The following is a 26699-nucleotide window of genomic DNA, read 5'->3' on the forward strand; positions in this document are numbered from 1 at the left end:
GCAACCCGAGCATTTAGTAGTGTAGCACCCGGCGGCTTTTTTGAAGTGTAGTGTGTGTGTGTGTCCATGTTTATGTTCATCATCTATGTTTATGGATGAATTTGTAAATATTTCTGTCTACATGAATTCATATTTATAAATACAACGTTCTTCCGATGAGAAACACAATGGACGTGGTTGATGGCAAAGGTATGACAAAGGCATTAGCTAACTAACAGAATGCTAGCTAGCCTACTAGTTGTCAAAGTTTACTTTGATTTTTTTTAAGCTATCACTAGCTGTCAAATGACAACAGATAACTTTCATCTGTGATCGCTGAATATGGATTCTTCGAGTCCACCATCGAAAAGAAAGTTTTATATGGGGCGTCATCAGTACAAGACAAAAAGGTAAGGACAACATGGCAAACTACAAGTTTTTGTTTACAGTCACGGAGGAGGCACTAGTAGTAGTAGTAGTGTGGTGGTGGTGGGTGGTTGACTGTTGCGTTCAAAAGCCCTTGTCACTCAAATATTATATTTTAAGAGATTGCACAAATTAAGTATGCAAATTTGATCTGATTAGAATGAGTCTCGTAGTAAAAGCAACTTACTTAGTTAAGAGTTTATCCACCTCTTATTAGAGTTTATCCACCTTTCAAAAGAGTTTATTCATCATTTTGCAACTTTTAACATTCAAAATTCACACGATCCACATTCACAGTATGTTCAGTAGCCTGCCTACTACACTCTAGGAAGCATTTAACACCACTGATATTATTAGCCTAAACATTAGACAATAACCTCCACCATCATCAAACATGTTCTGAATGCCTTTTGAAAAAATCCGATACCACATGGCGCAGTCCACCTCACTGTGATCAGAGAAGTCATAGTTTACTCACCTCTTATTTCACCACTACATCCCTGTCGACAAGGCAATGCAAGAGATTAGGGTACACTTTACTGATACTTTTAACTTACTGTAACATTACCTTGCATTCCATCACAACCATAGCCTGACCATACTGCATCTGAAGCAGAAAGATGATGACCAGGAGGTAGGAGAGTACACTTTGGCCATGGATCAGGAGATCCTTGAAGCCTTAGATGAACTTGACCCTGGTGGGACTGGAACAAAGAGTGGGACCGTGGAAATTCATCCCAGATCATCTGTGGGCGCCAAAAGGGTAAATTCTTCAAAGGAGAAGAATTCAAGCTCCACAGCCTCTCATGAAATATCCCAACAAGCAGGCCAAGGGACAATCCCAGTATCCCAGAGTTGTCAGAAGACCTGGAGACGGTTGGAAAATGGTAAAACTTTAGCACAGAAACTGCTCTTTAGTGAGGACGGAGAGGAGCAACACTCAAACCATGATGCACAGAAACCTAAAAGTGACCCAGACGAAAAGACTGCTGCGGACCGTCGGAAAACAAACCCCGCATTGGCAAAATCGCCTGAGAGAAATCCCTCTCATCCTCCAAGAAAGAAAAATCAGGATGCTGAGGAATCTATGATAAGAGGTACCCACTCAAGAAGCACAGGAAAGGACTACATCCTCTTCAGCCCTACCCATGTAGCGGCGGCAAAGGAGAGAAGAGGCCACCAGATGTCGTCCCGTTCCCTAGGCAACCACTCAGTGTCCGTGCTCACACCTCCCTCTGGCCTGGAGCAGAGCTCTCTGGGGGAGACACTGGCCGATGCAGGTAGAGTAGAGTTCAACACTAAAGATGGAGGCCGAGGCCTATTCCGCTAGACATTCTCAAGCATTTGGTTTATAAGTGTTATTTTAAAATTAAATCAAAGCTCAACAAGTCAGTGTTGAATGTGATGTGAATGTGAATTAATTCGAATCAGATCATTCAGTAACGTTAATGACGTAGATGTAGATTGAATGATTCGAAACTGAAGGGGAAAATGCCGAATGTACTGTATGTGTACAGGGGGTATATGAATTTCACTGTTGGTAATTCATCATTTCATATATTGCATAGTGTATCAGTGAATAAATAACTAGATTATCTAAGCATTTTTTTTTTTGTAAAGTGATGGAAGTGAGTGGCTTTGAAACCAAAACAGTTAACCTGCTGTGGCTTTTTCACCTTAAATGCCTCTTTAGGACTGAGTATGCATATGGCGATTCCTACTGATCTCACAGACAAGCTACTACTGTCCAGCTGGGGCCTTCCCAAGCCTGTGCTCGACCGGTACCAAAGCCGGGGGGTGCAGCGCATGTTTGAGTGGCAAGCTGAATGCCTCACCCAGAGAGGGGTCCTGGAAGGCAGAAACTTAGTGTATTCAGGTAAATTGTTTTTTTGCAGCATTTACTGTAAGAATTGCCATGAGCATGCTGCCCTGTTGTCCTCAGTATGATGTTGAATGAACGAATCAAATGTAGGATTCAAGTTGTTTTTTTTATGTGACCATATTAATTGTAAAGTAATTAACTGATTAATTCATAAACAGTGATTCACTCATCCTATTTTTTAATTCTGCATCCTTAATTGTTTGTTTGTTTTCAACATTTCAGCTCCAACCAGTGCTGGGAAAACTTTGGTGTCTGAGTTACTCATTCTCAAGAGAGTCCTTGAAACGAGGAAGAAAGCTATATTTATTCTGCCATTTGTGTCTGTGGCCCGGGAAAAGATGTTCTATTTGCAGGTTGGTTCTTGTCTTTTGACCACTTCCACTTTTTAACTGTGTGCATGTTTGTCCCACTGAAAGACTTTAGAAGCACTTGTGCCCATCATGATCTGCCACTGTTCACATTTACTGTTATTATCAGTTCCTTTTTCACCTGCCATCTAACTGTATTGAACTCTGAATGTAATCAACAATTAGAAATAAATAGAAAGATGGATAGATACTTTATTAACCCTAAGGGAAGTGCAGACATCCAGAAGCTAATAGTATACACACAGAACAAAGGAGCATACACACACAGACCTTATTGGAACATAGTTGCAATAAACATGAAAGTCAGGCGACCTCGCCGCGTTGCTCACTCTTTGATTACTCTGGCCCGTGTTGCAGGATGTGTTCCAGGAGGCGGGGGTGAGGGTGGAGGGCTATATGGGCAGCACGTCGGCTGCAGGCGGGTTTGGGGCTCTGGATGTGGCCGTATGCACCATAGAGAAAGCAAATGGACTCATCAATAGGCTGATTGAAGAGGACAGAATGGACTTGTTGGGTAAATGCTCTCAATATAATTTCATCTTACTGTAATAAACATTTTATTTCCATTTGAAATTCCATGTATCTATAGGTTTTTGTTTTAAATGTTTTATTTAAGAATAATGGCATTTGTTTCTTCCTCTTCTTCTTCAGGAATAGTGGTTGTAGATGAGTTGCACATGGTTGGAGACTCTGGGAGAGGCTATTTGCTGGAACTTCTACTGACCAAGATTCGCTTCATTGCACAGAAAACCTCAACTGCAGAAACAAGGTTTCACTGCACGTCTATACAATCACTGCATACTTCACTTTATTAGTATGCTTCTGTACGTCCCTGGAAAACTTAAAATATTCAGAACATGGTTATGATTTTTGCATAGACCTTTGTCAGAGAAAAGCCAGAGTGTGTGTAAGGAAATTCAGATTGTGGGGATGAGTGCCACGTTACCCAATCTGGACCTCTTGGCCAACTGGTTGGATGCTGAGCTTTATCACACCGACTACCGGCCCGTCCCTCTGAAGGAGTGGGTGAAGATCGGCTCCAGTGTTTACGACGGCTCAATGGCCCTCGTCAGGCAGTTCCAGCCTGCTCTTCAGGTTAAGGTCAGGAACAAGGCTACCCGGAAGTTAAGATAAAATGTTAAAATGGCATGAGTGACATGTGGCTCTCCAGACTTTGGTTTAAATAGTTCCACAGATGGATGCATTTCTCTAAACTGTGTCATTTTACCCACTCTTGGATTTTTCCCAAAGAAATGTTTCCTAGTCTCCACCATGCATTGAGGTCGTTTGTTGTTTGTGCGAGCGCTATCCAGGTTCCTACAAGGTCACTTAAGGGCACTTGCCCTGCTTAGAGTGTTGTCATTGAGTGATTTAATTACTGTTGCCGTGTTCTTTTGCTCCTTTGTCATGAACTTGACTGGAATACTTAACCGAATGTAAGACGAGTGTAGTCAAAAGCCTGCTGTGTCGATAGCAATTAATACCTTTTAGTACATTTGGTGTTGTTTAAAAGTGCTAGCAGCCAGAATGAAAATCTCCTTTCCTCCCCAGGGGGATGATGACCACGTTGTGAGCCTGTGTTTTGAGACCATACAGGACGGTCACTCCGTGTTGCTGTTCTGCCCCTCTAAAAGCTGGTGTGAGAAACTGGCAGACAGCATTGCAAGGGAATTTTACAACCTCCATCACAAAGGTACGCGTGTAAATTCAGTAACATGATTAAAGGGGTAAAGTTCTCAGGCCCTGTGCCAGATGTTAGGCATGGGTTGTTTCTGATTTGAAATTAGATAATCACCTATAACTGCCTGGGACATTTTAGATGACTCCGAAATTCTCTATTTTCTCATTTCTCTATGCATTTTACGATTTTTCACAAAGATCTCAAATTCTCATGGTTACTGAGTACTGTCATTACATAAAAAAAAAGTTAAATAAAACATTTACGTTTTATTTATCGTTTGGTGCTACCTACTGTAGCTCCAGTTGCTGCAGCCCACAGCTAGAGCAGACATACAGCTGCAGTGTCCCACTCTAGGCTAGGGGCATGAAGTTACAGAATTCTCCAGAGTTCTCCTCTGAGTCAGTCCCTGGAGTCTGTGTTTACCCATAACCTGCACTGTTCCAGAAAAGCAGGGTTTGTCAGGCCCGCCTCCTGTGTCTCTGAAGCACGAGGGCCTGTTGGATGTGGTGGCTCAGCTGAAACGCTCCCCTGCAGGACTCGATCAGATCCTCCAGCGCACCGTGCCGTGGGGGGTGGCCTTCCATCACGCAGGTACACAATGACCAGGGTACCGTAGACGTGGACATACTCTAATTTATAGGATTTATATGATCATATTTATGTCTATCTATCCATTACTCTATCTATCTATCAATATATCTATCTATCTGTCTGTCTATCTATCTATTGCTATCTACTTATTTATACACAACATGATATTGTAGAGGCTAAGGCTAAATGTAAAGCCCCGAAGAAGGGTTACTAGACAGGGCACTTAATTGACGCGCCGCTTCATAGCCACTTTGGTCTATGAAATGCATTCCAAACGTGATATGCCCTTTTAAGGTGTTCATTGCTCACCACAGGTTTGTAATTCCAATAATCCAGTGTTCAAGCATACACAGATTGTCGTTGTAATAGTATCGTCAGCCAGTATGGTCAGCCAGTATGGCCTGCCATGGCGAAGTTGTCAAAAAACTATGTGTGCTCCCCCTCCGTCAAGCACCTGTCACCTGCATGACTGTTCCCCCTTATATGGTGTGCACACATAGCATAACACAGTGACACCTAGTGGACCAATTAACGTTCACATAATGAGACCAAAAATGGCTCCTACACATACAGTATATTTACCTAATTTTCTCATACAGTGTAGCATATGCATAGTTTAAAAAGGAAATGGAATGATGAAGGCTGTCTGCTGACACGTTTGGTCAATAAATAGTCCTTAGAGAAATTAGTGTATGGATTCTCTTCTTTAGTTTACGCTCTACATAGCTTTAAACCAACTCTTCAATCCCAGGACTGACCTTTGATGAGCGGGACATCTTAGAGAATGGCTTCCGTGAGGGTTGCATCCGAGTCCTGGCCGCGACGTCTACCCTGTCGTCTGGCGTGAACCTTCCGGCGCGACGCGTCATCATCCGTACCCCTGTCTTCAACGGCCGCCTGCTGGACATACTGACCTACAAGCAGATGGCAGGGCGGGCCGGCCGCAAAGGAGTGGACACTGAGGGTAGGGGAAACGACCTCCACTGCAATTACCGTAATTTCCCGACTATTAGCCGCAGTTTATACATTGATTTTGCAAAATTTCTTCAGCTATGAGGTTAAATAATACAGGGGACCAGTTAATATGGCGTTATTATGGTTTTGTTTCTTTTAACTTGCATAAAGCACTGTCCTGCGGCTTATACACAATGCGGCTTACATGCGGGAAATTACTGTACCTGTAATCTCCTTCCTGTAGTCTATTAACTGTGGTTTATGTATTGGTTGGTTACACGTCACTTGAATTATCTACATAAGAGTGACATGACACTGTCATAAAGTCATAAATGTTTATGACCTAAAGCTTCTGTCATTAAGTGTCATTCGATATTTGTCATGTCAAATTAGGATTAGGGTGAGGGTTCAGGGGACAGTGTCATGTGTTCACTCTTATGTAGATACCTTCAAGTAAAATGTTACCCATTGATTTAGCAAAGACTATACATGGAAATGCATTTATTATTATTATTACCATTATTATTATTTTATAGGGTTATACATTTTGATGTGTTGTGTCAAATACTTTTTGTAGTCAAACCTTAACTTGTTTCCTGTTGTGTATTATGACCAAATAAGTAGTGTACCTAAAATTGAAATTGAAAATTCAAATTGAAAACATGACTCTGATCCAGGGGAGAGTGTGCTGGTCTGCAAGGAGTCTGAACGTCTCAAGGGCGTCAGCTTGATACAAGGCACGCTGAAGCCCATCAGCAGCTGTCTGATTAAGAAGGAGGGCGAGGGCGTCACGACCAGTATGCTGCGGGCAATTCTAGAGGTAAGGAAGGGACACGGGACACTTGACTTACTGTGACACTTAACTCCTCTAAGCTTACAAGCTTTATGCTAACGTTATATACACTGGAAAATGTATCAATTTTCCTTACAGTCTCACTTTCTCAGAGATACCACCAGCGTGTTGAACTATTTGGATATTTGTGTTCATCTTGGTATCTTTCTTTCTTTCGTGGTGTTTTCAGATTATCGTTGGGGGAGTTGCGAGCACCCCGGAGGAGGTGAAGCTCTATGCCTCCTGCACGCTACTGGCGGCTAGTCTGGCAGCAGAGGCAGGAAGTGCAGGATCGGCGTCCAGCGCGAAGGACAAGAGTCGTGGAGCCATAGAGGCCTGTATAGAGTGGCTCATGGACAACGAATTTATCCACATCCAGAACGACAAAGATGGTGAGGCAGATTCTCAGTAGATTTCCAGTAATTAACCGTTCATCATCTGTGAAGTTGCCACCAGTGTGCATACAGGTGATTGCAGTAGGAACATCATGGAGTTGTTTTTGTTTGTTTGTGTTGTTTAGCAGAGGAGAGGTATTGTCCCACTCATCTGGGCTCTGCGACTCTGTCCTCGTCCCTGTCACCACCGGAGGCCCTGGGGATATTTGCTGACCTGCAGAGAGCAATGAAGGGGTTTGTGTTGGAGAATGACCTCCATATTCTTTACCAGGTAGGCATAGCGACACCGCAGGACAAACTCTGTTACTCTCCCTACTCGTACTAATATTTAAAAAAGAAATCACGTACATATGCTACAAGTACAGTGACAATATTTTTACACATACATTTCTCACTGTTAAATAGTTGTTAAAGGTCATGTATTCTCTTTCAGATAACCCCTGTGTATGCGGACTGGACCACGATTGACTGGTACCAGTTTTTCTGTCTCTGGGAACAGCTGCCGTCATCGATGAAGCGTGTGGCTGAAATGGTGGGAATCCAGGAGGGTTTCCTGGCACGCTCGGTCAGTGGGAAGCTAGTTGCCAAAACTGACAAACAACGAAGGCAAATGGCCATACACAAACGGTACCGAATCCATTTTACAGATATTGTCAGATTTACAGTGTACTCTGATGATCATCATGATTATTTACTAAATACTATTTTTTAAGGCTGACATGAAGCTTTTTATGCTTAATGAATGAACAGACATGGAATTGCACATGTTATATATTTCTTTGACATGTTCATGTTTGTAGGTTTTTTACTACATTGGTGTTACTGGACTTGGTGAATGAGGTACCTCTGAGTGTTGTGGCGAAGAAGTACGGGTGTAGCAGAGGACAGCTTCAGTCTCTTCAACAGTCAGCCTCCACCTATGCAGGTAATAGGGTTGGTGACAATACCTTTGGTTTTTTATCTTTTTGTTTTTTTTTGTTGCTATTTTCATGACTTTGATCATGCATGATTAAAACCCATTTTGTAAGACATTTATTTATGGGACATCTGTGCATAACTCTGTCACTTAACAAGCAAAACACAGGACAAAGGAAACTTGTACTTGTATTGTTTTTCATAAAACTTGGTAATACTTTAGTTTGTTTGGCAATACTTTATTTATTTGTTGTATACAGGAATGGTCACAGTCTTCTGCAACCGCTTGGGTTGGCACAACCTGGAGATACTGCTGTCACAGTTCCAGAGTCGCCTCAGTTTCGGCGTGCAGAGAGAGCTCTGTGATCTGGTGCGTATCTCTCTCCTGAACGCCCAGACCGCACGAACCCTGTATAGCGCAGGACTTCTCACCGTGGCAGATGTGGCGCACGGCCGTGTGGCAGATGTGGAGAAGGTGCTGAGGAAAGCCGTCCCTTTCAAAAGGTAAAACCAGAGAGTGGGAAACACCTGAGATTCACCTGATGGAAACCTAACAAACAAGCTTAATCTTGAGAAATTAATATCAAGAAGAATGTAATCTTAAAAAGTAATGTACTGAAGAAATGTAAGGGCCAGGGTTTTGTTGTATATATGATCCATATTGCTATATTATGATTATTATACAGCAGGATTGAATGGAAATAATGAATAAGTATCCTTGCACTTCTTCTTTGTGATGATGCGATCTCTTCTCCCATTTAGTTCCAAGCAGGCCGTTGACGAGACTGAATGGGAAGTCCAGGAGCGCAGAAGCTTGCGTTGTATTTGGGTCAGTGGGAAGAAGCCCCTGACGGAGAGAGAAGCAGCGCTGGAGATTGTGGCCGAGGCGAGGCACCTGCTGCAGCAGGACTTGGCCGTGCTGGGTGTTAACTGGGACCCTGCCTCTCTACCACTAGAGGGCAGCACAAACCAGCCAGCAGCAGAGCAATCAGCTGGTGAGGAGTCGGAGCGGACAGAGGCGCACAAGCCCGAGGTCAACAAAGCAAGTGTTAAAGGAGGAGTTACCGACGCCGGTACAAGCGCAGATTGTAGACATGCAAAGGGAGTTGTGAGAGACGCAGAGATCACGGAAAGTCGGCAAATGCCACGTGACGACGCCGTCCGTGTCCAAGTTACAGCCAAAGAGAATGTTGAAAGCGGGGAAGAACCCATGGACACTTCTGTTGACAAATCAACCAAGAACACCATTACAAAACCTGTGCTGGATTTTCCGCCTGCTGACTGCGAACGCCAATCCAGTGCATTGTATAAAGTACTGAGGTCCATAAAAGCAGAGGACAAGAAACGGCCAGTGGTTGACACAGTGTCTGCTCAGTCGTCTGTGAATGTGAATTCAGACAATCAGTTGAATACAAATGGCATGTCTACCTCTGAGGAGCAGTCTGCACCAACACCACCTGAAACTCAGGCGTCCAAACGTAGGAAATTGGAAGATTTTGGAGTGACAAATGGAAATGATGGACAAATAGTAAATAGCAAACACACATCACTTCCAGAGAGGACAGATCTGTCTTCCTCAGACTTAGCTAAGGATATAAATCACACAAGTAAAGAAGGTGACAAAAAAACAGATAAACTTGAGCAAGCAGCCCGGTCGATAGACTCTGAGGAAGTCCCGGGGTTAAGTTGTGACAAGAATCAGGACAGTGGAAGGAAGGTCAGATTTAAAACCAAGCACATGATTGCTGAGAACACGCATAGTGAGGCCAAACATGGAACGGAGAGATCTACTTTAGTGCAACCAAACAGGAACAAAACTGAAGACTTCTTTCAAAGTCCAGATGTTCCCCAAGACACTTCCTCATCATCACCATGCCTTATCAGGACACCAGGAGTCAAGCAAGCCACTGCAGTCTTACCAGCAGAGAAATGTACTTCCCCAGATTTGTACACAGGAAGTACAGGAGACTTTGGTGACAGCTTTCAGCTGGACACACAGACTGAGAGAATTATGCAGCAGCAAGATGGTGTTTTTCAGGGAGATGCCAACTTAAAAGCTAGTAATGGATCCATGAAATCCCATCCCAATGGTGTCATGCTTAAAATGTCCGTGTCTGAAGATGAAAAGTCCTCTGAGGAATCAGGTTTTGAGACAAACCCCAACAGGGAGAGGTCATCGGGCAATGAGAGTCCTACCAATGTCTGCCTTCGCAGGAGTACCCTAGCCCATCCCAAATACAACATCTCCCTGACAGACAGTCAAATGGAGCAAATTCTCAATTACAGTAATCAAGTCACCGAAGACAATTTGAGAGCTCCGCAGCAGGACGATCAAGCAGAGGATCCACAAGCACTAGAGCCCAGCAGCGACCAGAAGATCCCACAGCATGCAGCCGAGACCAGCCTCAATGGCAGCAGCAGTTTCCTATTTGATAGTCTCTATGACAACTCCTTGCTGGATGCCCTGGCAGCAGAGGATGCATCAGGTGAAACTGAGAAAAAGGGGGAAGGAATGGCGGAAGAGAATGGAATGACTGAAGAGAATGGAATGAGGGCTGAGAATGGAATGGTGGAAGACAATAAAATGACCACAGTGGATGGAATGGCAGAGGAGAATAGAATGGTCGCTCAGGGTGGAATAGCAGCAGACCCTGAGGAACCCTCAGATGGTCTAGCCCCTGGTGAAGTTCAAGAGGCCATCCAGTGGGGCGAGTCCTCATTCAACCTGTCAGAGTGGGGAGATTCCCTATTGATTGGAGAACATTACCTGGAGAAAATGAATAGTGTCTTAAAATGTGGCCAACTGCCAATAGCTAACCAAGTTAGAGCAGAGATGCCAGGTATGGAGGAATGTGTTATGCCTGACTTCCCTGTTGACAGAGAATTGATTCCGAAAGAGCCAAAGGCAAAGATCAGTGAGTCCTCATTTCTCGTGAGTCCAGGAATGCAAGACATGTTTGATAAGTGGTCCGAGCAGTTTTCATCTCTCAGTGAGATGCCAGTGGAGACAAATTCAGACTCCTCAGATCATGAGAGTTGTATAGCGGAGAAAGAAGACAATATGGTTGACACTAAAAATAAAAACAATGTAGAGGGGAATGAATTTGTCGTGACACACAACACAATAGTAGACTCAATGTCCAGACAAAGGGGTGACATCATTCCTCCAACCCCAGAACCTGTGACCCCTGTTAGGGTCAAGATGACCACCTCGGCCATCCAGTCACCACTTCAACCCCAATCCTCAATGAACTCGAAAGAAAAACCTTGGCCTGACGTGGAAGTAAAATTAAAATCCAACATTAGCGATGACAACCCTCTAACTGACAGCGGCCTCCCACGTGAGGCGACTGAGGAACAGACTTCCATGGGATTCACTCCCAGCAGTCCAGAGTCCTTCACAATCATTGATGTGGCCAGTGATCAGAGCCTCTTTGAAACTTTTGTGAAGGAGTGGCAAACACAGCAGAGGTTTGCTCTGGCTCTCGCCTGTGAGGAGTGTGATCGCATTCCAGAAACCAAGTCAGTCATAGGTGTAAAACACAAACAAGGTCAGATTTACTACACGTACATACATTACACAGCAGCCTCCCTTTCTGTGTGTATCAGTGATTTTTCTTCCTCAAGTTGGCAATAGCTCTTTGTATTTGTTAGACCAGTTGAATTACTGTCTGCCTGGTTTTAGGTGTCCACGCAGTGACAAACCTGAGGAAAGACGGGTTCCCTGTGAAAGGAGATGAAGGACTTGTTGTTGTTGGCATCTCTGTGTGCTGGGGAGGAAAGGATGCCTATTACATATCTCTACAGCAGGAACAGACCAACACAGGTATTACCATAAACAGGTTACTCTGCAAGCCTAACCTTCACCCTCCATCTTGTTTCTGTGTATATATGTATGGTGCTCTAGTGGTTACACATCTCTAGTTAATCACTGTAAGTCATGCTGGGCCGCATTTCCCAAAACCATAGTTAATAAACTAAGTTAGCAACTTTGTTGGTTGCGATGCAATTTCCCATTGCCAACCAACTAAGTTGCTAACAGGTTAGCTACTAATGTTTTGGGAAACACACCGCTGGGTGAGAGTGTCTGCTAAGTACCAAACAATATAATGTAGATTAATATATAATAAATAAATAGTAAACCAATTTGCTGTGTATTTCTGCCTGTCCACAGACATCAGTGCCAGCTTAGCCCCTCCTCCTCTGGATGACAAATTGACTGCTGCTGAGAGACAGAAGCGAATTCAAAGCTGTTTAGAAAAGAAGGTTCTCTCTGATGATGGAGGTGTTACAATTTCATATGACTTTCTTCAAGTCTACAAGACATTGTTGCTGGCCTGTGGAGTCTCACTTGGAGGAGTCTTTGAAGACCCAAAGGTGAGTGGGCCTCTTTCTCCCTCTCCATATCATAATGTTTCAAAGACTGACTCCGTTCGCATGCGATGTTCTTACCATGTGCATCACTGTGTGCAGGTTGCTTGCTGGCTGCTGGACCCTGGCTCTGAAGAACGCACTCTGCACAACATGGTGACAAACTTTGCGCCACAAGACCTGTCTCTGCTGGACGGCATTAGTCCGGGACAAGGCGTGCAGAGTTTAGGGATGAGTGGGGATGCCAGTTACTCCGGCCGCTACAGAGCAGCAGTGGAATGCGTCCTTGTTTACAGAGTCATGGCCCAGCTCACGGTCCTTCTGTCCAAGGACAATCTATTAGGTATTGCTTTCCACGCGACTAGCTTTTAAAGGCTCGATAGAAAATAGCCTTCCGCTTAAGGTCTGAGCATGTACATACAGTATGGACTGTCTGCACAGCACCATCATTGTTGTCAGTTAGCACAGCAGAAAAATAATACTTTGGAGCGGGTTGGGTGGTATACTTATACCGGTATATTTTAGGAAATGTATAGTTGGGACAATGTCTTAATATTGATTTATGTTGTTGACATTGCGTCATGATTTCTTTAGCTGTTTGCTCCTCTGTCCACTAGAAAGTAGGCAGCTCTTTCATAGCCGACTCAACCGGCTCCCCTTCTCTGCCTCAGCATGCATCGCGTGTATCGCCCTTCAGCCTAAAAATATCGGGGTTAAGATTTGTGGTCCTTATTGCAGAGCCCTACTTTTTTTTTTTTTTTTCAAGTATATTTTTGTGGCTTTTTATGCCTTTTATGATAGAGACAGTGGAGAATCGACAGGAAGTGAATGGGAGAGAGAGCAGGGGTGGGATCCGGAAAGGAACCCGAACCCGGGTCGCCGGCGTATGGTGCAGGTGCCCCAGCTAGTTGCGAGCCCTACTTTGGAGACACCTGAGCACACCTCCTTTGCAGGAAATTGTGTCCCCAGAAGCACACGTCTGCCCTTAGGACCTCTATGGGCTATAGCAGAGAGGGTTAAAGCGGAGCAAGAGGCACAAACATTCGACCATTTCCGCGTTCTGTTTACGGAAAGAGGGGAGGGGGGGCGAAATCCCCTTTTAAGCAGACCTAGAAAGTGACGTTACATTTGAACTGAACTGCTGCCAAGCTGACAGAGATCGATATCCCACTATGACGTCTTTGCGACACGTCTCTTTAAGCAGACAGGAACTGTTCGAATTTGCATTATGTTGCTCTATCTTGTCAGTAATGAAGGATCTTTGGTTATAGGGCACTGATCATCTGTTCCCTTCCAGATGTGTTTCACGACGTGGAGATGCCAAACCAGTATTGCCTGGCATTGCTGGAGCTCAACGGTATTGGGTTCAGCACGGAGGAATGTGAAGCTCAGAAGCATGTGATGCAGGCCAAGCTCAAGGCCCTGGAGTCACAGGCATACCAGCTGGCAGGACATAGCTTCTCCTTGACCAGCCCTGACGATGTTGCAGAGGTCTGTAAAGAACCGTGTTGGTGGACCTACCTTGTGTAAAGTTATCTGTTGTGTTGTGTAATCATCTGTTGTACATTTGCCACCTTTTTACAGCCATTTTAATTACCTGCAGTATGTGCATTTATTTAGCTATTTTTGACAGCGAGCTCCATAGAATTGTATTTCTTGTTGTTGAACAGTCTGAAGAAGTGGGAAATATGTTGGGGTTTATCAGGTGCTGTTCTTGGAGCTGAAGTTGCCGCCAAACGGGGACGTAACTGGTCAGAAGGCCAAGAAGACTCTTGGGTACACACGGAGACCTGGCGGAGGTCGTGTCAGATTGGCGAAACAGTTTAGCACCACAAAGGTGTGTTTTTACTTGCCCTGTGTTTCTATGAGAGCGTTTACATGCACACTAAACACCTGTTATTGTTATATTATTATCAGGTTTTTGTAGTTATCTGGTTATTCAAGAGCTCATGTAAACGGAATAAACCATTATTCATTATCGGTTTACTGCCGTTATCAATTTATGAAAAATTCGTTGAACACACCTAAGTTTCTGCCAATATTTTGATTTCTGGGTCATTCCACCTCAATTCAACAAATGCCTTCTGCTTGACCATCTCACTAACTAACTAACTCAGCCAAAATATTAGCTTGATATACCTAATACATCCAGAGAAAAAAATTTTTGAATATAGTTTGAAGCAAATCTGAGATGGTCAAGCAGAAAGTTTCTTTAAAATTCGTTGAATTGAAGTGGAATGACCCTTCTTCGAGACGTGTATACACCTTAAACGGATTATTCCAGCTACCCGATAATTGCCAGTAATCGTTTTTTTTAGTGTGTACTGTATGTAAACGCACTCTACAGCTGGACATTCACAGTGTGTTGGCTAGAAGCCTTGAAGTCTTCACAGTCTTTGTTTAGTCTGTAGAAAGACAAACGTTGTAAAACAGCAATTACATGATGACAGCAAACTGTTATTGCCTACGCAGTTGTGATAGGGTTGTGTTCTCTTTGTAAACTTATGAATTTTGATTCAAATTGATCATAAATATATCCAGGACATTCTGGAAAAACTGAAACCACTGCACCAGTTACCGGGGGTTATTCTTGAGTGGAGAAGAATCACAAATGCCCTGACCAAGGTAGTGTTTCCCCTGCAAAGAGAGAAATGTCTGCATTCAGTCCTGGATATGGAAAGGATACATCCAGTCTCACAGACTCATACAGCAACAGGTAGAGATAAGTACAGTATACATGGATTAACAGCACTTATTTTGTTGTTTGTAAAATATGTACACCATTTAATGTATGGTTTATAATGTTCTTTTGTATCTATCACCTTATGTAGGAAGAGTTAGTTTCACTGAACCAAACATTCAGAATGTCCCCAAAGATTTTGATATAGAGATGCCTACAGTAATTGGAGAAAGCCAGCCATTGGAGAATGGAAGCAATATCGGCTCCTCAAAAAGGTAATTGAAAATGGGAACTGAATATTTTCCACAACAATGACCTAACCAGTTTCTTACATTCAGAAATTTCTTTACAGGAGAAAATCGAGGATTCCACAGCAATTTGCACCACTCATCAAAACATTGGAAACTCCACAAGAAAAAGGCACACCTTTCTCAGTTAGTATGAGGCACGCTTTTGTCCCTTTTCCAGGTGAGGCACACTAAGAAGTATTGTTCATTCAATCATTAAAAGTGTTGGCTGTTGTATTTCATTGGTAAAATGATAATTTAATTTAAAAGATGTGTTGTTGTTTCTTGGCCATGTATTGTATTACTTAGGAGGACTCGTCTTAGCAGCTGACTACTCTCAGTTAGAGCTTAGAATCTTGGCTCACCTGTCGCGGGACCGGCGCCTTCTCAAGGTGCTTAACAGCGGCGCAGACGTCTTCAAAAGCATCGCAGCTGAGTGGAAGATGGTGGACCCTGCATCAGTAGATGATCGTTTGAGACAGCAGGCAAAACAGGTACAGCATAGTCTCACAGCTTCTCGTTTTTGTGGCACCAGTAATAGCAACTCAGCTTAAAAGAACAAACGTGTTTCATGAGTCTTTCTCTTTCTCCGACAGATTTGTTATGGAATCATCTATGGCATGGGAGCGAAAACCCTTGGAGAACAAATGGACATTGATGACAATGATGCTGCATCTTATATTGAATCTTTCAAGTCAAGATATTCAGGTAATTCTTTTAACAGATTTAGAAGACTTAAAATGCTTCAGCTGAACTTGCCAGGTGTGGCGTGGTATAACTGCTCTAGTCTTGTGTTGCAGGAATACAGACCTTTTTAAAAGAAACTGTGAAGAACTGTGGAAAAAATGGCTATGTGCAGACCATTCTTGGCAGGAGGAGGTTCCTCCCTGGCATAAAAGATAAAAATATGTACATAAGATCGCATGTAAGTTGTCTTACCATGAAAGTCATCAGTGCTCATGTCAAGCTATATACTCAGTGTCATTAAACTCACTATCTCTGCAGGCTGAACGCCAGGCAGTCAATACAACTGTCCAAGGGTCTGCAGCTGACATTGTCAAGCTCGCCACCGTCAACATTCAGCGGCAGTTTAACAAAGCTTTCCAGAACATACCGCGGTCCCATCAGCACCCTGTGCCAGGAGCAGGTGGGTCATTGTCATGGCGTCCGTGTATGCCATCAAACGTTTTATGATTCACATGATTCTGTGTAAGATATTAAACCGTGATGAAATACAACTGTAGATTCCTCTGACATATTAATCATCAAAAGAATGATCTTCCTCTTATGTGGGACTAAGAAAGGTCTGACCATATGTTCGTTCTTGTCAGACCATATGATTACATTTCTGGGATTTCAACTATACAGTAATTTTCTGCATATAAGCCGCATTGTGTGTAAGCCGCAGGACAGTGTTTTATGCAAGTGAAAAGAAACAAAACCATATTAACACCATGTTAAATGCCCCCCTGTATTAACCTCATAGCTGAAGCAATTTAGCAAAATCAATGTATAAGCCGTGGCTAATAGTCGGGTAATTACGGTAGTACATACAGTAGAAAAACCCAACCATTAACAGCAGAGGGTCTCTGAACATCTCAGTGTAGCGGTTAAGCAGAGCGGTTCCCATGTGAGTTCCGTCAAAGATTCTTTAGCTAGGTAAGTTTAGTTCTTCAACCGTCTCTGGTTGCATCTTCTCAGGATCCCGGCGCCACCGAGTCCTCTCCAGGCCCTTGAGAGGAGCTTACTTCATCCTACAGCTCCACGATGAGCTCATCTATGAAGTCGCTGAAGAAGACCTCATACAGGTAAAACAACAATCGTTTGTAGGCTACTACAGAGTTAAGCCACTGGCTAGAGAGGTGATACTGTAGTCGTGTAAGTTGAACAGTTGAAGTTGCCTCCAAATTGTGACGTAAATAGTCAGATGTCCAAGAAGACTCTTGGTTACGCTTTGTGACATGGTAGAGACCGGCTAAACAATGTAGCACCACAAAAGTGTTTGAGTTTCCATGTGATTTTATGATTGTAAATTCACTGTGTGTTGGCCAGACGCCATGTTTGAAGTCCTCAACTTCTCCTTTGAAGACGGTCTGTATACTGTAGGTAAAGCAGTGCTGAGAGACAGTTGCATTGTTTTTGTTCTGTTTTTTCCAGGTTGCACAGATTATGAAGAAGGAAATGGAGTCTGCGGTGAAGCTGTATGTGAAGCTCTGTGTCAAAGTGAAAGTTGGCTCCAGCTGGGGTAATCTACAAGACTTGGATATTTAGACAACTGGACGGACGTTGGTCACCATTAGCACCTGTTCAAGAGCCAACAGGTTGAACTGCTGATTTGTAAAATGTTGGTTTGTGATTGTGGTATTTGCAATAACATTTCCAAAAAATGTTTTGACCTTCTGTATTTATTGATTTTTAGCCTCTTCACAGTTGGCCTGTACATGAGATTTCCTTTATTGGGTCAGAAGCAGTAATGAATTTTAATGAATGTAATTGAATGTATTGTAATTAAATGTACATTTGCTGTATGTATGTACAGTATATCTGTGTTTGTCTCAGGGAACTCCAATATGTATAGTTGTACACATTCAACACTATTTCCTACCCAGCTTGTAAGAAGACTTAAAAATGTATCACACTATTAAAAGTTCTGATTCGAAGTTTTGGTTTGTGCTGTTGCTTCATTCCAACAGACAATATACATCCCACATTCAACGGGGGAATTGGGTGCTTGCCCTTTTCTCCAAATAGAAAATGTTGGCCTTTGATATGTTTTGTGCACAGTCACCTTACTTATCTATATTAATGTATGTGCAAAACATCCAGACATTCACCTAAACTCCATATCCATACTTTTCCAGGTCTGGAAAGCAGTAATTTGCCATTAGCTTTTCCAGACCTTTTTTGCAAGCACCCTGAGAATTGTTTGTTATCAACGTAATAGTACAATGTCTTCCATTAACTTGTGTAGTGGTTCTGATCAAATACCATAGTACAGTGTTATGTTTCACCCAACAGCAACCTTCCTCTTGGATGGGGAATATGTGAGAACTTATATGTGAGAAAGTAATGTACATAAATGGCAGTTCATTGGATATTTTTGATGCACTTGATTTGTCTGACATAATCACTCAGCAATTAAGTTTTCTTTATGTAGCATAGCTATAGCAATAGTACAATCGACAGGTACAGTACCTAGCCTAGGAGTCTTCTTGCTCTGCTTTAAACTGGAAAGCTATTTTTAGATATTATAGTCACTCAGCTGAACAAACTTGACTACTGCTGTTGCAAAGACTGTTGATAAGATTGTTAATAGGAGGGTAATGACTTAATATGTTGGACAGCTGTGAGTATAAAATACTGTACTACCAGTAATATAATAATAAAGAAATACCCTTACACTACTGGGCTAAAATATGCATATAAAACGGCAACACTCATTTGAAAACATAACTGAAACACTTCAGCAATTCATATTTTATTAAATGAAGAGAAAACTAATCAAGTGATAATCATATGAACTGATTAATCATCTGTAACCCTCCAAAGTGCAAGCTTGCTGCTGGGTGAATATACGCAGCACAATTTCTTAATTTCTCACAATTTATTTTTATGAAAGGTTTTCCAAAGACATCTGTTGTGTATTTAGGAGAGGAAGGTACGAACGGTGCCCTTCACCACGCCTCTGCAGATGGGGCACTTGCGCAGTGAGGGAGCGCACTCCTTACACACCACCAGGTGTCCGCACGGAATGAAGACGATGTTGACCTCCTTGTCCATGCACACTTTACACGTGCGCTCCTCCTGAAGACGCCGCAGCTGCTCCTCCATTGGTAGATCTGGGGGACACAAGAGGGGGGAGAGAACACAAAATGGTAACCACCAGCTTAATGATAACAAGGACAGCAGACTCCACTCTTTGCTGCTGAAACTGATTCCCTTTTTTTTTTTTTTTTTTTTTGTTAAAAATCTGAAAGGAAAGGCAACCCTTCACATATTTATATACCTGAAAGATCTTGACTCGGTGATGCAGCTTCATTTGACTGGGCTGAAAGTGCAGCGAGAACAACAATTAAACAATTGAGGTCAGTTTTTTGTAAGTAGCTGGAGTTTAGTAGTTTAATATAGACCCCTTCAACTGCATAAACAAACATGTGAGTTCCTAAGGCATTTCCGGTGGCAAAGAAAACAGTGAACTAATGGTAACGTGGGGGACAAAATAAACAAAAATAAATAAATACACATAAAATGGTTTTAGTTATTTTGTAGAGCATTACGCTATAGTCTGATTCATTTTCATTTCAAAAGTATCTGCGTTGGTTTTGAACATTTCAACCGGAAACCCTCTAAGGACTGACTGAAAGGGTCTATACAACTTAATCTTTGGCAGTTTAACTGGGAGACAAAGACACTCCCTTGTTGCATCACCAAGTTTCATCTCCATGTGTGCGGTATTCTTTATCAGTTGTGTCACAGACATCCATGATCTGGCATGATCTTGTACTTTTTTTTGTTCCAGGACTTTATATATTTGTAATACTTGTAAATCAAGAAGGTAAATGGTTAATACCCATTAATTCTCTCAAGAGGTAAACGTCATTCTTTTTGATCCAATTTCTGAAGACTTCAGCTGCGGCGTTCCCCTTTGACAGAACCAAGTCGATGAGTTGGGCCGTTTGCCTTTTGACTGACGTGCAGTTGCGAATGGCGTCATACTCCTCCTGGGAAATCACTTTTTCTTCCAGTAAATGATCCATTAAACTTTGCACACTCTTTAATCTCTGTGTCAGGGCTGTATGGTGCTTTTTCAGAAAGGTAAAGCCATCTAAAAAAGAAAGATCAATTATGAGTCAACTTGTTTTTGTTCAATCTTAGGTAAAGTTTGGACTTTACCTCTTATGACACTATTGTGGGTGGAGGCAAATTACATTCAAATGCACAATGGAAGTTCCACTGCAATTCTCCCCCCGGCACTCACATTGACATTTAGATCATTACCGTGTTCAGAGCAACCAGTCATTCACATAGTGAATTAGTAAATGTTCTAAACACAGTGCATGTCTGCTGATGACAATCATTTATCAGGACAAGACATTTGATCTAGTTAGGGTTTACTGTAACATTTCCTTTATATTTATTAACAATATAGATGCCTTTCTAGTACACAAAATGGAACATGTGAGAACCTAAAACCTGAGTCAGGTGTTTCCAGGCAACCATGTCACAAGGTTTGTGTTTACTCATTGAGTTGACAGGAATCATCTGATCATCTGTGACATTTGAAACCATGTGTACACTGTACACAGACCACACTGTAAAAGTCAAGTCCCTTTTCCTGGCCTGGTGTGGTTACAGGTTTGGACAAACAATGGCAGGTCTGAATTAGAAGCCTGGTCTGGTTTATATACGTTTTTTTTTCCACGTTCCAAACAACCATTAAAGAGGACATATTATGCTCATGTTCTTATTTGATTTTTCTGCTTCAATGTACACTCCTCAGCACTACTCACACCCTGTCTGAAATGTTAAGAGTTTCAGGTAACTGTTGTCTGGTCACTCCAAACTTTGAATCAACACCCAAAATAATATTCTTTAGCCAAATTTCTGAGTGGCTGGGAAGCCAAGATGGCTGCCAAGTGGCAAGACTTGCCCATACGGAATTGGAACTGAATAGCTCTGATAAGATATTTTACCAATTCAAGAGTCAATATATACCTGATGCCATCTCCTCGGCGAAAAGCTCTTTCTCCTCTTCCCTCTTTTCATCTTCTGCACTAAGGAGATCAGACACAAGCTCCTGCACAGTCTTGTAGTTTTCCCCACTGGTGAGGATCTTGCTTTGAACAGTCTGCTTGACCAAGTTGCGTTCAAATCCCATTTCTAGGGCAGACTTCACAACAGGTGTGTTCATCATAACAGCATCTTCTGAACGTTCCTCTCCAGGGCCGAGATGCACAACTATTCAAAAGTGAAGGCATGATCAATGAAAAAAATTGTTTGGTCTCAAACATAATAAAAATAATATTTTTGACCTGATAGATATTTGGTGATCATCTATACACATACCTGGTGGATCAACAATCTCGCGAGAGTGACTGTCACCATTTGTCAACAGCTGTGGAGCAGAGGTACAGTACAGTTAGTTTTGTTCTTATTGCCAACATTAAGGTCTTCTGACTGGAGTTTCACATTTACCTGCTCAAAGAGTCTTGGGAATCTGGCTTGAATTTGATGGACAAATTCTTGTCCCTTCTCTTGCAAAAGATATTCACACCTGTAGAAGAGGCAAAACACATCCACATGAAACCCATTTTTAAAAATCCATAAGGGTTAGTAGTCATGGAAGTGTTAAAAGAATGGTGTTACAACAATAAAAGTTATAATGAATTTACCTTGGGAACCACTTAGCATGTTCTACCCATGGGTCGTCGCCAGATTCCCAGCATCTTAATCCTCCATCACAGCAAAAGCACTTCACATCATCATTGCGGCCTGTGTTGAGGAGAAAAGAAACAATGAACAATATTAATACTCACTATGACGTCAGACACTTTAAGCTTAGCTTCAACTGGGTCAAAGACACATTCTTACCAACATAATAAAATCCGGCCTTGGCCAGTTGGTCTGGGCGAACCGGTATCCTGGAGGGCCAGTTCACGAACGTGAGAAGCCTCTCGTCACACTGCTGCATGGCAGAGTTGGACACGTTGGTCAAGACGCCGCTTTCGGCCAGGGACACGTTTTCCGTTCTGTCCCCTCTGACAAATCGGCAGTTGGGATAATGCCTCTGGTGTTCGGACACCGCCCGGTCGCCGGGCTCCCAGTTGCTCAGCTGACCTCCGCAGGTGAAGCAGGCCACGCGGTCCCCCTGACCCAGGAAGTAGAAGCCGGCCTTGGCCAATTCGGCCGGCGTGATGGTGGTCAGGGTCCAGCTCTGGAAGGACTCCAGCCGGTCCTGCTCCCGGCGCATGCTGGGGTTGTGGCAGGTCTGCGGCCGCTGGTGGGACATGTCCTCCACGCCGCGCGACGTCAGGGGGCTCGACGGGGCCAGGTTACTGAAGCCCATGTTGAGGTAGCCCACCTGCTCCTCTGATTGACCAGAAGACGTTGCCGCCGCAGACGCTGACGCGGCCCCTGCCATGGGCACTGGTGCGGGCATCTGAGTGGCATTGCGGAGTGGGGAGAACGCGGAGTGGGAGGACGACAGGAGGTTTGCAGTGGAGGGCAAGGTCTGAATGAACGAGCAGCTTGGAGACAGCTGTTTGTGCCGTTCGGCGGGACAATCACCCGGCTGCCAGTTGTCTGCGGTCACTTTGCAGCGGAAGCACTGGACCCGGTCCCCAACGCCGGTGTAATAGAAGCCGGCGCGCGCAAGGCTTCTTTCGGTTACGGCAGACGTGGAGGGAAATTTGGCAAATGTCGATATGCGGAACAACTCTGAGGAGTTGTCGTACTGCAAGTCTGTGGGGGCACTGTTACGACACAACCCCATTAGAAAAGGACTGTTTTGTAAAATTTCCATTTAAGGACAATAAAATAGGGATGCCCATTTAAGGAGAGAGGCTTGAATTAATTAGCTGAAATGATAAAAGATAAACAGCTAAACAGATGGTGTCACACACACACACACTCACATCTTTCCATGCAGTCTTTCTACTCTGGTGCCATCCAAAAAGTTTGCGGACAAGGGGTAACCCTCAGATCTCATTTAGGAGTAGGAACTGCAATACACTGCTTAATCACTTCACAGTTGAGGGCCAGGAAATCAAACCTCTTGCCCTTCCATTTCAATACGAATCACTCCATGCTCAGGCCCTACTGAGGACATGCTCTATTGCTCTACTGGACCCCATGGCAGTCAGATGACACACACTGAGCACTCGGCAGGAACTGCACTCCAAGATCACATGCCTTCAGCAGATTCACACATTCCAACAAAAATGCAAACTCACTATGGCAAAACTTAAAAAATGAAAACGATCCTATCAGTGTGGTTGGGACATCAGTCAGGGTCATGTGGAATGTAACATGAGCCCTTCCCTTGTATGTTCTCCATTAAAAACATTATGTTGCTTGGGCCAAATATCTGAAATGCAAAACTATATGTGTCAAAAAATTAAATATAGGTGAATGTGGTGGTGTTAATTCAAGCCTCTCTCCTTGATGGGCATCCCTTATTTTGGTGTTTAAGTGTCCATTCTGGAAATTATTATCAATTATTAAATAAAATAATACAAGTTATATGTTTATGAGATGTTGAAGATGTTTCAACCAAAGCCAGTCCAACCTGGGGAGATAGCAAAATTACAATATTAGTGAACAGTGTGATCACAAGCATATCAGTTAACCAATTCAGAAAAATAATTTGCCTAAGGAGTAGCATGGCAAGTTTTCCCTTGCTAGATGTCCGAGTTCTGTGTGAAATTAAGTTTTGGAAATAAAATAAATTTGTTACATCTCTTAAGGGTCAAATCGGGAGGGAAAATGATTTCATCGTCACCTACTGGTTGCGTTCCTAGTGTTTTGCGGAGTGGATGGGATTATTTCTATTTTATTTAATAATAATAATAATAATAATCATATCGGTCCACATATCGGTGAACTTAGTTTAATGCCTTCCATAAAATATGCATTGGGGTAATTTCTATTGCTTCTAAAATGTGTTAAGCAATAGAAATTATATGTTATGTCGTCGTCTATTCCAAGTTATCTGCTACGGTAATCTTTTGGCTCACTTTGAATAATGCCACCCCAGAGCCAGCTTGCAATGCAACTAGCCATACGTAGTTAGCTTCAATTCACATCCGGATCTCCTTATTTGGGCAAAAATAAGCAGTTTAGGTTCCTTAATTGTAGGCGAACTCAGAGTCAGAGAATGATAATCGGACGGACTCTAGCTGGCGAACTTCAGCAGTCTAAATTATGTTCCTGGAATTTACACCAGCAACTGAACATCCAACCTAGCTAAGCCACTTGACATGCACGTTATTTTGCGAAGGTACCTCAATTCAAGTTAGCTATTTAGTCCTTACCGTCTAAAGTATTTAAATAGCATTCGTTATGAGAAAGCCAGAGCTGCATTGCAGACGCCATTACAAGGTCAATATCAGTCTTGTCTATCTGAATAATGTTAGCTTAGCCTCCCTATGGCAGCACTAAACCAAGAGCACATTTACCCAGTGTTCCACCCAATAACAGATCACGCATTTCTCAGAGGAAAAAAAAGACAGAACACAACAGACCTTTACCTTCCGTTCCAGCCACAGAGGGCCTTACATTTCGCAATCACACTTGCAAGCTACAACCATGGCTACAACTCGCATAAAAATAAAATGGCTTCACCATTTCTAGAGTAGTAAGCGCTTCCTGTCTTTTGTTGAGTGCTATTTTTTTTTTACAGCGAGTCCCTCTCTCAACTATAGGCTAATCATTGAAAATATTTCCATATGAGACCTAGCACTACCACACTTAATTCCCTTTTTAAAAAATAAACACCATTCGACATCGTTTACAGTCAGTTCATGTAGACTAGCCTACCTTGTATTCCTGTCGATACGGAGAAAAACCAGTTTGACTGGTCAGCGCTAGGCGACTCATATAACAAGACTATGCCAAACTGGCAGGTCTAGACCGGTCTAGACATAGCACTTACTTTTTTTTGTCGACCTGATACAGAGGATTTCCAACGTTATTTTCCCAACGTTTCACACCGCACTAGTCAACGGATGTGAACGAAATTAAAACTGATGACGTGGGTGTTTTTCTAACCACACAGGAAGCTGAGTAAGAAGCAAGTACGGTACTTTCAGAGAATTTGTATAATGAAGGGCAGGCTTTGGTACTTTCCCGTTCCACCCACAGGCTATCGTTTCACCACTGTACTGCCCAGCCGACATTCAGAAACTACAAGTCATTTTACTGTGTGTGGGCCACACTGTGCCAGAGGCTAAATTCATTGTATTTGTGTTGGCCAGAGGCCAAGCCAGAAGTGTATGGAGGTAGTGTGCAACTGAAGCATGATGGTCCAGACAAATTTTGGCATGTGAGTGGTCTTACTATTTAGTATTTAGCATGTATTTTCATTAAAAAAACAACATGCTAATTTATTTTATTATTAATTTGTGCACTCATTTTACAAAATTATGGTCTCATTTCACTGTAGATTATGCACAATATAGTAAATTGTGCGCATTTGACTATTGTGCACATTTAAATGCGTGCACGATTTACTAAATGTGCGCTCATTTTACAAAGACTGTGCTTAGTATGGTGATAGCCAGCCTAACATAAATTATCATGAGAGTACAATTTACTCATGATTTACACCAAAAATAGGCTACTGCATTGACTCCTCCTAAATCATTCAATGTTTTTGAAGATATGTTGAGCTATTTAATTTATTACATTACATTCCATTTCATGTGGCCAAGGCTTGTTCTCAAGCCATTTTCCACCATGAGTCAACTATGAGTGATAAGGAGTATGATAGGGATAACCTAGGCCTACAGAAAAGTAATTTTCTGTATTTTTTTTTTTCAGTAAAATGAAATCTCTTGTAGGCTAATCATTGGGGAAACACTTAGGCCTACATTCAAATGCAAAACATATCTGAATTGGAAATACCCACACACTGAAAACATTCCCACAGAAACTGAACACAAATCAGTCTGAGCCTTAGCACTAAAAACAGATCTCACTTAATTTCAGTTTTGTACTTGCCCCTTTTCTCTCCATTTCTTCTCCAATTCTTTTCAGCATGACAATGGTATATGGATTATGTATAGGACAAAAGTAGGCTGACCATCAACCATTTAGCCTATGCATTCATTGATTCATTGATTCATTCAACCTTTATTTATTCTCAGAGGTTCAGTGTAGCCCTCATTTTCAATGAAGCTGAGATTACAGAAACAATGAAATAACAAGAGATGTGGTATAGGCTAATAGCCTAAATTTGGGTTTTTTTATTTATTTTTTTAGAGTAGCCTACACTGTTTCAATAGAGTTCCATGATCAGTGCCAAAGTTATTTCCACAAGGTTTCTATTTTAACATTTTTAACAGTAAATCTTAATGCAGAGGAAGTAGTTTGGGAACAAAAAAGAACGTTGAAAGGGGCATGGGCCTAAGCTTATACTGCCCTACAAAGCAAAGGCAGTAACTGCATTTTTGGTTGAAAATTTGTTATCATTTTCATGACATTAAAGTTGTTATGAAGATTGATATTTACCAAAAATAAGTGAAAGTTAGGGTAGAAGATCCTGGAAAACGATTCCAGCAAAGTGGCATTTTGAAAATACACAGGTCAAAAGTCCAACCCCTCAGACTTCCCCCAAAGT

At 42.5% G+C, this 26699-nt stretch overlaps 2 protein-coding genes across 4 annotated transcripts; one reads left to right on the forward strand and one right to left on the reverse strand.

Moving 5' to 3' along the window:
* The first annotated feature begins 1211 nt into the window (after positions 1–1211).
* Positions 1212–18748, forward strand: polq (polymerase (DNA directed), theta). The gene is made up of 31 exons (XM_062535821.1): positions 1212–1281; positions 1383–1685; positions 2099–2281; positions 2510–2640; positions 3013–3169; positions 3307–3424; positions 3552–3756; positions 4207–4354; positions 4781–4927; positions 5679–5891; positions 6559–6701; positions 6904–7121; positions 7244–7379; positions 7542–7735; positions 7909–8033; positions 8284–8527; positions 8786–11574; positions 11721–11849; positions 12198–12400; positions 12497–12737; positions 13692–13885; positions 14100–14231; positions 14936–15110; positions 15226–15349; positions 15427–15542; positions 15671–15855; positions 15958–16069; positions 16162–16286; positions 16367–16526; positions 17063–17169; positions 17519–18748. Exons 1-31 carry the CDS (start codon positions 1212–1214, stop codon positions 17630–17632), a joined length of 7641 nt encoding a protein of 2546 aa, XP_062391805.1. The 3' UTR covers positions 17633–18748.
* On the reverse strand, positions 17751–25168 carry birc2 (baculoviral IAP repeat containing 2). Of its 3 annotated transcripts, none has more exons than XM_062536063.1 (9): positions 25014–25167; positions 21953–23648; positions 21754–21853; positions 21557–21635; positions 21428–21476; positions 21077–21319; positions 19932–20186; positions 19368–19409; positions 17751–19200 (listed from the first exon to the last, which is right to left on the reverse strand). In XM_062536063.1, exons 2-9 carry the CDS (start codon positions 22881–22883, stop codon positions 19007–19009), a joined length of 1893 nt encoding a protein of 630 aa, XP_062392047.1. In that variant the 5' UTR covers positions 22884–23648; positions 25014–25167; the 3' UTR covers positions 17751–19006. The 3 variants fall into 3 exon arrangements, with proteins under 3 accessions (XP_062392047.1, XP_062392048.1, XP_062392050.1); XM_062536064.1 differs by having other exon boundaries at positions 24899–25053; XM_062536066.1 differs by lacking the exon at positions 19368–19409 and having other exon boundaries at positions 25014–25168.
* Between the last annotated feature and the right edge of the window lie 1531 nt (positions 25169–26699).

The sequence above is a fragment of the Sardina pilchardus genome, chromosome 5 (assembly GCF_963854185.1).
Source record: "Sardina pilchardus chromosome 5, fSarPil1.1, whole genome shotgun sequence".
NCBI lineage: Eukaryota > Metazoa > Chordata > Actinopteri > Clupeiformes > Clupeidae > Sardina > Sardina pilchardus.

What these genes read in the sequence shown, in the direction of transcription:
- polq (XM_062535821.1), top strand. Translation starts at nt 1,212, where the DNA reads ATGAAATATCCCAACAAGCAGGCCAAGGGACAATCCCAGTATCCCAGA. An exon ending in GCAGGAACAGACCAACACAG is followed by an intron (nt 11,850 to 12,197) that starts GTATTACCATAA and finishes GCCTGTCCACAG; the next exon opens with ACATCAGTGCCAGCTTAGCC. An exon ending in GCCCTGACGATGTTGCAGAG is followed by an intron (nt 13,886 to 14,099) that starts GTCTGTAAAGAA and finishes GGGGTTTATCAG; the next exon opens with GTGCTGTTCTTGGAGCTGAA.
- birc2 (XM_062536063.1), bottom strand. Translation starts at nt 22,883, where the DNA reads ATGGAAATTTTACAAAACAGTCCTTTTCTAATGGGGTTGTGTCGTAAC. An exon ending in CGAGATTGTTGATCCACCAG is followed by an intron (nt 21,320 to 21,427) that starts GTATGTGTATAG and finishes ACTTTTGAATAG; the next exon opens with TTGTGCATCTCGGCCCTGGA. An exon ending in CCTCTTGAGAGAATTAATGG is followed by an intron (nt 19,410 to 19,931) that starts GTATTAACCATT and finishes CTGCACTTTCAG; the next exon opens with CCCAGTCAAATGAAGCTGCA.